General features: G+C 39.9%; 1 protein-coding gene across 1 annotated transcript in view; it reads left to right on the top strand.

Moving 5' to 3' along the window:
* Window positions 1–14,542, top strand: part of PIK3R3 (phosphoinositide-3-kinase regulatory subunit 3) — a 64,381-nt gene that overhangs the window by 37,299 nt on the left and 12,540 nt on the right. Inside the window, exons 5-7 of the mRNA XM_016199275.2 lie at window positions 121–246; window positions 7,054–7,196; window positions 9,826–10,002. Of these exons, the coding sequence (XP_016054761.2) occupies window positions 121–246; window positions 7,054–7,196; window positions 9,826–10,002 (446 nt within the window). The remainder of the gene's footprint in view (window positions 1–120; window positions 247–7,053; window positions 7,197–9,825; window positions 10,003–14,542) is intronic.

Here is a 14,542-nt window from a genome sequence, read left to right as displayed (position 1 = left end):
TGCTTGATACTAATCCAGTGGCTTAAACTTACAGTAGAAATTACAATTTAAAAATAAATAGATGTGAAAATTCATGTCAGAATTGTTGTCATTCTTGACTTCTTTTGTTTACCTGCACAGGATCAGTTGGTAAAAGAAGATAATATTGATGCAGTAGGTAAAAAACTGCAGGAGTACCATTCTCAGTATCAGGAAAAGAGTAAAGAGTATGACAGGCTATATGAAGAATATACCAGAACATCCCAGGTTAGTATATTTTTATTATTTAGGCCAATAAGTATTCAACATTACAGTTACATCAGATTTTCTTTAATTCACCCGACAAACTTTAGCTGTTTTAATATCTTAAATAGCCTTTTTGAGACTTTGATGATACAAGTTCCTCTCTCATTCATTAATAACTTTTTTATTGGTCAAGGATATATTTTATATTAGTTAGTATTAACTAGAATAAGATTTGACTCCAAGTGACAAAAAAATAAAATAACAAAGGCTTCAGATAGAAATTTATTTTTCTGTGTAGGCAGTTGAGGGGTTTTATGGCAACTCCACAGTAATTAGGGCCTAGGGTTCTTCCGTCTTGATGCTTTGCTATCTGTGGAAGTTGGCTTATTCCAATATCAGCCATAATAACCATATTCTTGCAAACAGGAAGAAAGACTAGGAAAGAGAAAAAAAGGAATGTTCCCTATTTTTAAGGTTACTTGGGAAACACACACTGCTTCCATTTTCCTCCCACTGGCTAGACTAGACGTAGCTACAGATCACAACTACCTGCAGGGGAGGCAGAAAAAGTCTTCTATAACCATCAAAAAGTGTGAGGGAGGTCTATATTTACTGATTTGGAGTGATTTCTAAGAGATAGTAAATAAAAAAAAAAGGAAGCTATAGAAAAATATGTGATATACTGTCATTTATGGTTAAAAAAAGAAAGAGGGTAAAGGGTGATATATGTACACATGTTAATATGTACTCAAAGTCTCTGGACAAAAACTGATATATCCTCTGGGTAAGATAATTAAGGCAGTAAGAAAACTTACTCTTTACTCTATATTCTTTTATATTGTTTGACTTTTTTTTCCGTTTACATGTGTTACTTCTTAAAATATATAAAATAAACTGAATTAGAATTCAGGAGATTTATTTTCTAACCCTGGTTATGTTAAAAATTGCTTTTGTCCCTTGAGAGATTCTGTGTTTCACATTCCCATCTGTTAAGATGGAGATAATGGCAACCCCAACGATATTTGAGTGTGTGTGTGTGTGAGAGAGAGAGAGACAAAGCATCTGGTTACAAAGGTCAATATAACCATCCAGAGGCACGTACTGAGTACCTGGTCTAGACATGATACTATGCTTGACTCCAGAAACACAGAAGGAGAGATGAGGCCCTCTTCTTCAAAAGTTTGAAGCACTCTGACAATATTTGTTAAATACAGTGAGCATTGTACTTATTGTGTTATGTGTATATATTTACACAAATATAGTAAGGGCCACATACAACACTATGTTTAATCTCACAAAGAATATTGAACAAAAAATGCAAAAGTACACATATAATATGAGTCTGTTCATAAAATGTACAAACCTGGCAGATGTGAACTTTTTTATTTTGGATGAGAACATAAAGTGGTAAAACCATAAGGAATCATAAGGAAATGATCATCATAAAGGATAGTGTTACCACCAAGGCAGGGGAGGTGGAATGGGAAGAAGCAGAGAGTTGTGATCCAGAAAGGGTGCACAGGGAATTTCTGGGGTGATGGTAGCGGGTGTTCATTTTATAATAATTTGTTAAGCTGTGCGTTTGTTTTATGCACTTACCTTATATCTCCCACTAATAATGATAAACATTGAAAGCACATGGCTATATACAAAACCAATATGAGTATTTCTATAGATCAGAGGTGGAACAGGAATCCATAATAATAACCATAAATGGAACTTTCAGATCTGGAAATAAGTAGAGGCAACTGAGATTTGGACCTCCTTCATTGTTCCTTTTCAATCTTCTTTGTTGATTTCTCCTTTTTGACCTTGGTCGTCTTCTCTCCCCCTCTCTCTCTCTTTCTCCCCCCCTCCCCCCGCAAATGTATTCTAGTCTTCTTTATTTAGGGAGGCAGGGGGGAGAGAGAGGAAAAAAGCATCGGTTTGTTGTTCCATTTATTTAGGCATTCATTGGTTGTTTCTTGTATGTGCCCTGACCTGGGATCGAACCTGCAACCTTAGTATATCAGGACAACTCTAACCAACTGAACTACCAGGCCAGGGCGCCTTCTCTTTTCTAGTTACTCATTTACTTTCTGGTAATTTCAAACAATCTCATGGCTTTACATGTCATCTATATGCCAGTAACTCCCAAACATATCTCTGGTCCTTCTAACTTCTCTTAACTCTAGACTCATATGTCCAACTGCCTATTCAACAGCTTCACTTGGATGCTTAGTAGATATCTCAAACTTAATATGTCCAAAACTGAACCCTGTTATTTCACCTCAAGACTCTTCTACCCTTTGCCTTTCCCATTTCAGTTGAGAGAAATCATATACTTCTTACTCAGGCTGAAATTCTTGAAGTCATCCTAGTAGATCCTTTCTGCTATACCTTGCATCCAATCTATCAGGAATTCCTGTTGACTTTGCCTTTAGAATATGCCCAGAATTCAACCCTTTCTCACCACATTCATTGCTAATACCTTGAACTAAGGCACTATCATTTCTTGCCTTGCCTTGATTTAGCACAGAAACCTCCTAGCTGGGCTTCCTTTCCTTATCCATGTTCCCCTGCCCCAGTTAGATGATACTTGTAAAACAGAGGTAAGATCACAGCACTCCTTTGTTTGAGACTCAGCTCTGGTTCCATATTTTACACAGACTGAAAGCCAGAGTTGTTTCTATAATGCCCACTATCATCTGTGCTCCTTTTCCTCTTGGACCTCTTTTATTAAATACTCTTCTTTGCTGTGCTCCAGCCCCACCGGCCTCCTTGCTGTACCTTTAATATACTAGACCTGCTTCCTACCTTCGTGTGTTTGCACTGCCTTAAACACATCCCCCTAGCCCCAAATAGTCACCTCACTAACCCCTTCACCTCCTTCAAGTCTTTCCTCAAATGTTGACATCAAAGTAAGGCATACCTGACAACTTTATTTAAAATTGCAACTCACATTCCAACCTTCCTTTCCCACTCTACTTTCCTTTTTTTCCATAACACTTCTTACCTTCTAACAAACTATGTAATTTATTTACTTATCATGCCTGTTATTTATTGTCTGTATAATCCCCTAAACTATAAGTTTCAAGAGGGCAGAAATCTTAGCTTGTTCACTTATATATCCTGAACACTTCAGATAATACCTGGCATATAGTTAGTGTTGAATTATTTGTTGAATGAATTTATGCAAGATAATGAACCAAAAGCACTCCACCCTTGGCAAGGGGATGGAGTCAGACTTACGGTGTGAAGTGGAGTCTAGGGGAGGGCTAACCCTCCTGTGAATAGAGGCAAGGAAAATGGCCGCTGTTGCATGTGGCTTTGGCTTGTATAGAGCCTCATTTCTGCTTTCTGTCATGGTTGGAGAAAGCAGAGAAAGCGCCACATGCTGCAAACATACTTAGTAATATTGGGGATTTTACAGCAGAGTATGAGTTCTGAGTAGCTGATATGAGACCAGGTTCTGGACTTGGAATCCCTGGTTGGAGAGCTGGGTATGGGGGGGAGATGGAGGCAACCAAAAAGCCACTAGTAGGTCGAAGCTAGAAGAGGGCTGAATTTCTCTATGTGAGAATTCAGAGCAGGACTTGCGATGGGGCCAAGCACAGAAATCCATGGAGGCTTAAAGCTTTGGGAGGTGGGGGAAGCGAGAGAGAGAGACAGTGATTAGTAGTACAGGAGATGTGCTGGGACAGTGTGTTAAAGAGAGATTAAAGAATTGACATCCTCTGTTTATAAGTGTTATAGACCTCCTTGTGTTATAGTAGTGTTTATAAGTTTACAGACTTCCTTTGTGTTTCTATGAAATCTTAGATAAAGTCTAGATTGCTTTGATGTAAGTGAATTCTTCCTAGAGAATGGGAAAGAGGTGGTGTTTCCTAAGTCAGAGTTGGCACAGGTTGAGAATAGACTGTATGTGGGGATATTTGACATCTGGATTACATATAATTAGGAGGAAAAGCAGTAGGACTTAGTGATAGATTGGGATAAGAGACAGGAATTTGGCAATGAGGTCATTGGTGACCTCGGAGGATCAGTGTCTGTGGAATGGTGAGTACAGAAGCCAAAACAGAGTGAGTTGGAGTGTGAATGAGAGATGAGGAAAGAGAGACAGTCATATAAACAGCTCTTTCAAGAAGCTTAACTGTGACTGGGAGAGAATTTAGGGTTAGGGGTTTTATTTCAGAGTGGTGTAACTAGAACTTGTTCGTGTGTTGATGAGAAGGAACCATTAGACCGGGAGAGTTAATGATGTAAGAGGAGGGAGTGGCTGATGTGACGGAGGAAGTACCTGAGAAAGGAAGAAGAGGTGAGACGCAGAGCACAGGTAGGTAAAGGGAAGAGGAAGAAGGATGGCGTGTAGATCTAGGTAGGTGTATAGTTTTGGTGGTAGGTATAGTGGCATTGTTTACGAGGAGCGGCTGCTTGGGCAGTGATATCAAATACTTTCCCGTTTGCTGTCCTATCTACCAACACATAAGCCAGTGTTAGTAAAGTCTAAATTACTGGTGTTTTCTTTGAAGATATAGGGCCAGAGCTTTGTAGGTAATTTCTAACCTTGCAAGGAAACCAAGACCCTCCACTATAATTTCAGAGTGTAGAATTTGTAGCTAAATATTTAGATATGGGCATTTCAATAAGTGCTATTTGAGATACGTATGATATAAACCTCAAATTATATGGAACATCATAAGGGTTTGAGCTCCCCTCATCAGCCAGTCCCCTTATGTTCCAACCCTACTGAACAGTTGCTCATCCCTGAACATCCCCTATTATTTCATGTACATACCATGCCATGCCATCTATGTGTGATGCTGCATTTTCCCCTACCCCAGTTCTTTAAAATGTGGCTCAAACGTGGACTTCTCCATGAAGCCTCTGTGAAGGAGTAAGTAACTGATTCACCCCACTTGATTTCCTTTACCACCACATGAAACAAAACCTAGCAGAGGGCAGAAATCTTTTTCACCTGTGTAGTCCAAATCCAGAAAGGGTAGGCTCCATGTTTTATGAATCTCTTTATCACCACATGGTACTTTCTGTATAGTGGATTTTCAATAATTATTTGTTGAAATTCGTGCTGGATAGTTGAGGAATTATCTCATGAACACCAAAACTTTAAAAATTGTAAACATTCAGGATAGTAATCTTCCTAGACCTTTATACATATTTCTTGACTTTCTAAAGTAAATTGAACAAAATCTAATCTTCTTTGAAGGTTTTAGGGGAATCATGATTCAGACGCTGAAGTCTACAAATCCTACCCACAAAGCTCATGGAAATGTGTAGGACTTCTTGCCCTAGTGCTGAATGGCTTAGCCTGCTGGGCTTTTGTTTTATGAAGTTTTTAGTTTTACATCTTATTCTGCATCTGATGTTAGCAGCTGTTCTTCTCCTTTTCATTTTCTGCTTCTAATCAGATTAATCTACTGATGACTCTGTTTTGAAAACTACATACTTTAGAATTCAAAGTAAGAATATGCCCTGGCCAGTGTAGCTAAGTGGTTAGAGTGTCAGCCTGTGGACTGAAGGATCATGGGTTCGATTCCTGGTCAAGGGCATGTACCTTGGTTGCGGGTTCGCTCCCAGCCCCAGGTCAGGGTGCGTGTGCGAGGCATCCAGTTGATGTATCTCTCTCTCTCTCTCTCTCTCTCATTGATATTTCTCCCACTCCCTCCCTCCCATTCTATCTGAAAAGCAGTGGGGAAAAATATCCGCAGGTGAGGATTAACAAAAAAAATGCCCGGCCGGGCGTGGCTCAGCAGTTGAGCATCGACCTAGGATCCAGGTGATCGGGGGTTTGATTCCCGGTCAGGGCACATGCCTGGGTTGCGGGCTCGATCAGTGACTCTATCATCATTGATGTTTCTAGCTCTCTCTCCCTCTCCTGTCCTCTCTCTGAAATCAATAAAGATATATTTTTAAAAAAGAAAAAAAAGAAAGTAAGAATAAATAGACTTTATAGGGTTCTTCTGGGAATAAGGCTTTGCACATTGGTGCATGGACTCCTCTGTTCTATCCATTCACTCCTTCAGCACCTTTTGGGGGTCAGCACTACAATAGGTGCAAAGGCAGAACTTCGTCCTTGTCTTTGGGGTGTTCAGGGTTAATCCCTCTTAGCAACTCAGAGGCCTTTTTGTGGTTCTCAGCTATATTTCAGGTAATAGTTCTTTTTCTTTTATTTTAGAGTTTGAATGATGCATTTTGCATATAAGTAATAAGGGTAGGAGTTACATAAAGGGTCTTGTTTTAGCCCAGGGATTTTTAACTGATGTACCACAGGAATTGTTAAAACATGCAATACCTGACTATTTAGTCAGGGGAACTGACCCCTTTTCCCTTAGATTATCAAATAAAAAAATGACAACAGCCCTGGCGGGTTTGGTTCAGTGGTTAGAGCCTTGGCCTGCAAACTGAAGAGTCCCAGGTTCGATTCTGGCCAAGGGCACATACTTCGGTTGCAGGCTCGATTCCTGGCCCCCGTCGGGGCGCATGCAGGAGGCAACCAATCGATGTGTCTCTCTTACATTGATGTTCCTCCCTCCCTCCCTCCCTCCCTCCCTCCCTCCCTCCCTCCCTGTCTCTCTGAAAAGCAGTGGAAAAAATGTCCTCAGGTAAGGATTAAAAAAAAAAAAGACAACAGCCAACACAACGATAGCTGTCAAATTATACCTATCTTTTTGTCAGATCAGCAGAAAATTTTAGTAATTAGTCTATGTGTGGATGAGATGAAAATCCCTGGTTTATCCTTTTGAATTCAGTCTTACATGGAATTGTAACAAAGTTACAAAATAAAATAAAGATAATAAAGTGTATGTCTTTTCTTTTTCTCTCCTATAGGAAATACAGATGAAGCGGACTGCAATTGAAGCCTTTAATGAAACAATTAAAATATTTGAAGAGCAGTGTCACACGCAAGAACAATATCGCAAAGAATATATTGAGCGATTTCGCAGGGAGGGAAATGAAAAGGAAATTGAACGGTAAATCTACCTAATACCTGCAAGTACATCAGTGAGACAAGACGTCTTTTCTTTCCCAATTATCTCTGTTGTGTTTGCTTTTACCCCTCAAACTTCACAGTCCTTCCATATGGAAATACTTGCTGTTTCCACCAATGGTACCAAATTCAACCTCCTCTTTTCCTCATTCTTTCTCCAGCCTCCTAAGTGTTAACTCTTGTTCACCCTTTAAGACTCAGTTTAGACATGACTTTTTCTAGAAAAATCTTCCTGAGACTGGCCTTGCCCCTACAATATCTGGTCCCAATTCCTACTGTAACATTTGTGGAATATCCCACTCACTAAACTGTGAGCTTGTTGAAAGTAAGGATGTTGGCTTATTTTCCTGATAGTTACAGCACTTGTTATGGTGCCAGAGCGTACATAGTGGTGCTCATTGAATACTTGTTGAACTGAAAATCAACAGCAGCAGTCTGAGAATAAATCGGAGGTGGAACAAGACCATGGGCAGGAAGAGCAGCCTGACTGTTGCAGGTGGCTGCAGTCTTTGTGGTCATCAGGATAAAAGATGGTGAGGGCCTGAACCAGAACAATGGCAGGAAAGGAGGTGGAGTTAATGGATGCTGAGGACTTGAGGCCTGACTAGGAATGATAGGTGTGGGATGAGTCAAAGATTATTCCTAGGGACTAAGGAATATGAGTGACAAAGGGATGGTGTTATCCACCTAAGTAGAGAGTATGAGGAGAGTTTAGGGTTGAGGTTCCTGTGAGAAGCCAATGGAGTTGTCTGAAAGACTGTTGAATTTGGAACTTGGTACAGGAAGGATTTGGGAGGCATAAGTGTGCAGGTGACGATAGATGCTAAGAATGAGATTATACGGGGAGAATGAGCAGCATGGGAGGTATTGGATCTGGCAACCAAAGGATATTGTAAGCCTTTTTCAAAGCAAATTTAGTGGAATATTGGAAGACTGAGCCAGATAACAGTGGGTTGAGGAGAGAAGAAGTGGATAACAAACAAAAATGAATCCTATGCAAGGGTAAAGCAAAGTTATTTCTCATGTTAGCACCAAAGTGCTAGTGAACTTCTGTGTGCAAAAGAATAGGGCTAAGTGCTGTTAGGCAGAATAGCTTAATACGAAAACCATGGGCTTGGGTTCTGGGTTGAATGTTTACTAGCTGTGTGACCTTGGATGAGTTCCTTCGCTCTGTGAGCCTGTTTCCTCTTCCATAAACTGTGGATAATATCTTGTTGAAATGCTATGTGGGTTAAGTCTCTCTCTCTCTCTCTCTCTCTCTCTCTCTCTCTCACACATACACACACACATTCGTAATACAGGAAGGCATGTTTGTGTGTGTGAGTGTATCTTGGCATATGCTGTCAATAAATGGCAATTATTAATAATGAAGAAATAGACAAGAACTTGTAGTTTAGTTGAAATTGGAGGTAAAGTAACATGATGACATTTTAATAGTAATATAAAACTGCATATTGAATGATGAGTAGTGTGGACAATTGTTGCCTTAAGGGTTCAGAGCACAGCAAAACTGTATGCTGGAAAAGCTTATAGCCATCAGCTGCTGAGTACTTACGAAGATGTACCAGGCATTGTTTAGTCCTTTCATGTATATTATCACATTTAATTTACACAGTAACCCAGTGAAGTAGGTACTATTTTTTTTTTTGAGAGAGGGATTATCAGCCGTAATCTCTTTTTTTTAAATCCTCACCTAAGGATATATTTTTATTGATTTTTAGAGAGAAAGGGAGAGAGACAGAGAGAAACATCGATGTGAGAGAAACACTGATTGGTTGCCTCCCATACTTGCCCCGATTGGGAATTGAACCCACAGCCTTTTGGTGTACAGGATGATGCTCCAACCCACTGAGCCACCTGGCCAAGGTATGAAGTAGGTACTATTTAAGTACCCATTTTAAACAGAAGAGGAAATGAAGGCTCAGAGAATTTAAGTAACTTGCCCATAGTCATACAGTAAGTGGCAGGCCAGAGATTCACACTTAGGCAGGCTGACTGCAAAGCCATTGCTCTTAATTGCTATATTGTGTTATCTCTTGATATCATCTATATAGCTTTACCTGTTCAATTATAGCTCGATCCAAAGCCCAAACAAGGTAATCAGGATCCTCTCTCATTCTCTGTCTTTTGGTTCCATTTTTCTCTGTGTCAGCTTCATCCTCAGGCAGGCTTTCCCTATGAGATGACAGAATAGCAGCTGGGAGTCCCTAGAATTAAATACATATTCATAATTTAGCAATCCCAGTGGAAAGAGAATCTCTTTACAAGAGTTCTAGCAAAAATCCTGGAATTGACTCTCATTGAGTCAGTTTGGGTATTACTCCAATTCTAGAACCAGTCACTGTGGCCTAAGGGCATGGACAGGATGGGATGGAATACTTTTATTGGCCAGGCTGGGTTGTGTGGATGTTCACCTGTGAATCTGAGATGGGGGCAGGGAACCCCTACTACAGGGAACATCAGGGTGCTATTACCAGAAGAATGGGAATGGACATGGGCCAGCAAAAAACAGCAGATGTCGACCACACTTAAGATATTAGGACTCTGCTCCCACTGTAGAATGCTTCTGCTTGGTTCCTATTTTAGCCTTAATATGTCAAATATTTTCACAGAATTATGATGAATTATGACAAATTGAAATCACGTCTGGGTGAGATTCATGATAGCAAAATGCGCCTAGAGCAGGATTTGAAGAAACAAGCTTTGGACAACCGGGAAATAGATAAAAAAATGAACAGTATCAAACCTGACCTGATCCAGCTGCGCAAGATCCGTGATCAACATCTTGTGTGAGTAGTGTGGGCCTGTGTGTGGGGGAACCACCAGCACCAGATTATTGCTGGCACTAGAAATGTTAAGAGGTAGATTTGTAATTGAGAAATGGCCAGTAAGAATGTAGGAAAGTATTCCTGTTAGTAGTAGGGGCACCAAAGTTAACCTAAAGTGAATGTGTGGGGGCAACGTAGGACTCTTAATTCGTACAAATGCCTTGGAAATCTCAGAGGGTGGCTGTGGCATGAGCAAGGTGATGTAGCTTAAAAAGTACAGAGTAATGTTTGCCTAAAACACAAAAACCAGAATCTTTGGTTACATATTAGAACCACAGAAATGGAAATTATCCCTCATAGGCACATGCAAGTACACTTAATAGAACAATCTATTAAAGGATTTTTACATTTAATAAATGAAATTCTGTATTTAAGTAATAGAAATGTGTCCATGGCAAGCATGAAAGATAATTTGATCTGAAGAGTAAAACCTAATTTTTTAATATTATGGAAAACTATATGATTTAGCTAGGTATAGGGATATTATCCAAATATGGATTGAAAGACATATTATCAGAACAAATTGTGCAGATTAGTTTTTTAGGACAAATGATTGCTTCAAAGAGAAAATCCATGAGAAAGGAAAATATATTAAGTTTAGTTCTAGGTAATGAATGGACTGTTAGGAAATATGTTTATGGGTTTCACGCATGCAAAACAACTCAATTCAAACTCCTGGCAGAAGACAGAGTAAAGACCTCTGACTGTGTTTTCCATAGACATCAGGCTTCCTTTGTGTGAGAAAGGGAGAGAAGGGATAAAACAAGCTTAGAAGTTGGACCAGTGGCTGTTGTTTCAGTAGAGGGAAACTTAAGGTGATTGTTTTAGGGGCAAACAGTTACAACTACACTATGCCGAGTAGTTTTTAGTAACACTCCCCTCGAGAGATCATTTCAGTTTGCTGTTGCGGCTCCAAAAACGTCAAGCAAATACACATAGCATACAGAAGAGCTTTGGAAATAAGGCAAGAAGATGCTGTTGTCTAAAATCAGGGTGTGTCTGCTTTTGGAATACTTTTATGGTTCTGGTCACATAGTGAAGCTAAGGAAATGCCCAAGAAGTCTTTGCCATTGATCAAAGGAATGAATGGAAGCACTTCTTTGACTGGAAAGCAATGAGATATTAAGAAATGCACCATTCCAAGGGGCATGAATAAGTGTGGCAAAATAGACCTTCAAGGTTCCTTTAATGAGATAAATAAGCTAAATATAAAAGAGAGTTTAGATAACATCATGGATGATAAGCCATGACCTGCTAGTGAAGACAGTTAGGATGTTTGAGACACGGACATCCCTTACCTCTTTCGGAAGGGTTGCTTCTGAGAGGGTAGTCCAGTGATCCATAGTCCATACTTTGATTTTCTAACAAAGACAGTACTGGGTGTGGTGGGCTGGATGTGTTCCAAAGCTGAAATTGTCTAGTCAGTGTTGAAGGAGACTGGTTGTAAAATGCGTGCTACATATAAGCATTGCTGCATGATACTGGGTATGATCTCGCTTTGGCCCTGTTTTGAAGTTGGAATAGGTTGGGATTCTGTAGTACCCAACTAGAGCTTGTCATTAGTTCATCAGGCCCTCTTTGGGTGTGCACATTTCCCTGACTTCCCACTGCGTAGCCTACAAGGATTTTATGAGATTCTCTGCTGAAATCCCAGTGTACTGTTTCTAGGATATATATTTTTTTGTACATATATCTTTATTGATTTCAGAGAGAGGAAGGGAGAGGGAGAGAGAGAGATAGAAACATCAATGATGAGAGAGTCGTCATTGATCGGCTGCCTCCTGCATGCCCCCAACTGGGGATCAAGCCCACAACCTGGGCATGTGCCCTGACCAGGAATCGAACCGTGATCCCCTGGATCCTAGGTTGATGCTCAACTGCTGAGCCACACCCTGCTGGGCTCTAGGATATTCTTGAATGCTTAAATACAGAATTTCATTTCTTAAACATAGAATAAAAATTATCTTAAATATAAAACCGTTTAAAATTCATTTTTTAAAAATGGAATTTGGTTTATTTGCAATTCGATTACCATTCACTTTTCTTGGTATTCATAAACCTAAATTCATAAATTCAAAATAAAGAATAACTTACCATAACAATACAGGTGCATTAATGATGAGTTTTGAGTAATATGTACTAGGGGAGTTTGCAACTAAAGGAGTTCTGGCCCGGCTGGGCGTGGCTTAGCGGTTGAGTGTTGAGCTAGGATCCGGGTGATCGGGGTTTGATTCCCGGTCAGGGCACATGCCTGGGTTGTGGGCTTGATCAATGATTCTCTCATCATTGATGTTTCTATCTCTCTCTCTTCCCCTCTCCCTTCCTCTCTCTGAAATCAATAAAGATATATTTTAAAAAAAAAAAAAAGGAGTTCTGTGGAGGGTGATATGTTCTATTTTAAAACAATTTTATTGAGATATAGTTTACATCCCATACAGTTCACCTGTTTCAAAATGTATGATGTAATATTTTTATCATATCCACAGATATGTGCAACCATCCACCATAATCAATTTTGGAACATTTTCATTATACCAAAAAGAAACCATGAATCCTTCACCTATCATCCCACTATCACCCTATTCCCTTCAGCCCTAAACAACCACTATTTTCTGTCTCTGTTGCCTCTTCTGGACATTTCATATAAATGAAATCATATAATGTGTAGTCTTTTGGGAGTAGCTTTTTTCATTCAGCATGATGGGGTATTTTTTTGTTTTTGCTTTTTTTGTTTTTTAAGTTTTATTATTGTTTAAAATATTATAGATGTCCCTTTTTCTCCCCAGTGACCCGTTCCACCCTGTTCCTTCCCCCTCCCCAAGCATGATGTGTTTTTTTAAAAAAAAAAATATCTTTATTGATTTCAGAGAGAGGGAAGGAGAGGGAGAGAGAGAGGCAGAAACACCAATGATGAGAGAGTCATTGATCGGCTGCAGCCCACAACCCGGGCATGTGCCCTGACCAGGAATCGAACCCTGATTGCCTGGATCCCAGGTCGACGCTCAGCCGCTGAGCCACGCCCGGCCGGGCGCAAGCATGATGTTTTTAAGGTTCATCCATATGTAGCATGTGTCAGCACTTCATTCCTTTTTATGGTCAAATAATATTCCATTGTATGAATATACTAAATTTTATTTAACTATTCATCAACTGTTATTTCTAAGTTTAGGCTATTATGAATAATGCTGCTCTGACCATTGGTGTACAAGTTTTGTATGGACATGTTTTCAGTTCTCCTGAGTATATGCTGAGGAATCAAATTGCTGGGTCATATTGTTATTGTGCTTAATTGAGGAACTGGCAGACTTTTCCAAAGTGACTGCACTATTTTACATTTCCACCAGTGATGGTCTGGTTGTTGTTTTTTTCTAAGTAGTGAATCACTCCTTAATTTATCTCTTAACTTAAAATTTTTAAAACTGATTTTTTCATTTCAAAATGTCATGTATTATCTCATTTTTATGTGGGGAGTGTGAAGTTGTTGATAAAATTTGGTATAAGACAAGTTATATTCCTCTTTTTCTTATTAAAACCAGTTTCTTCCACATTTCCACTTGCCTGGCTATATGAAAAGTATTTTATCTCAGTTATGGTTAGGACTCTTCCTACTTCCTACACATACACACACACTTGGATTATATAAGAATGTCATCATGAAGTACTGCAGGAAACGAGTGGAGCAAAAGCCCCTTGTCCCCATCACTGCTATCATTGGGTGCTTCCTCTGCCCCTAACCATTGGATTCTGCCATGTGGTTAAATACTGCTGTTCCAGGAAATTTAGAGCTGCTCCTCACAGAGATCTCCTTATTGGCCACCAACAGACTCTGCATCTTAAAACCTCCTGTCCTCCATCCAAGTTGCCTGGTGCATGGGGGGCACCTTTTCCTTTACCCATCTCATGATGTAGCCAGGCTCTAGGGAAGCATGAATTCTCCAGGACTTGTGCTTCAGCTTCAGGTTATTTTTTTGTATTCCCCTCTCTCAGGGACTGCCTAGTTTAATTCTCTTCCTCCGACTGAAACACAGGTCTTTTTCTCTTAGGGTTGTAAGGAGAATTAGACTTTCAGAAAGGATACTATATACACATACATTATTTTCCTACTTGCTGGGTTGGGGACTAGGTGAAGCCGTACTAACACCAGCTATTTTTTCTCTTGTTTTTCTTAAGGTAACTTCAGTGTAAATTAACTATGGGAGTAGTATTTTTCCTGTTTTTTAGAAGAGAATACTGAGGCATAAGTAGAGGTTGGTCAAAACCACACAATTAGTAGGTTGAGAACTGATTGTTGATGTTGCTGGTGGAAATGGGGTCCTTCTGCAGAATCGTGAGAAAAGCATTCTGGGGACCAAGCATGAGAGGATGAGACCTAGTGGTAAGGTTTATTGAAGTTGGAACAGGCACAAAAGACTGTCCCCAGGTGTCCGGAGTCTGTGTCTCATCCATGGCCAGGTGGTTCAGCTCCATCCTGCTGTGGAAGAAGTCCAGCCTTGTCTCCATC

This window comes from Miniopterus natalensis, chromosome 9 (assembly GCF_054644295.1).
Source record: "Miniopterus natalensis isolate mMinNat1 chromosome 9, mMinNat1.hap1, whole genome shotgun sequence".
NCBI classification, from domain to species: Eukaryota; Metazoa; Chordata; class Mammalia; order Chiroptera; family Miniopteridae; genus Miniopterus; species Miniopterus natalensis.
This window is presented reverse-complemented; position numbering and strand designations above follow the sequence as displayed.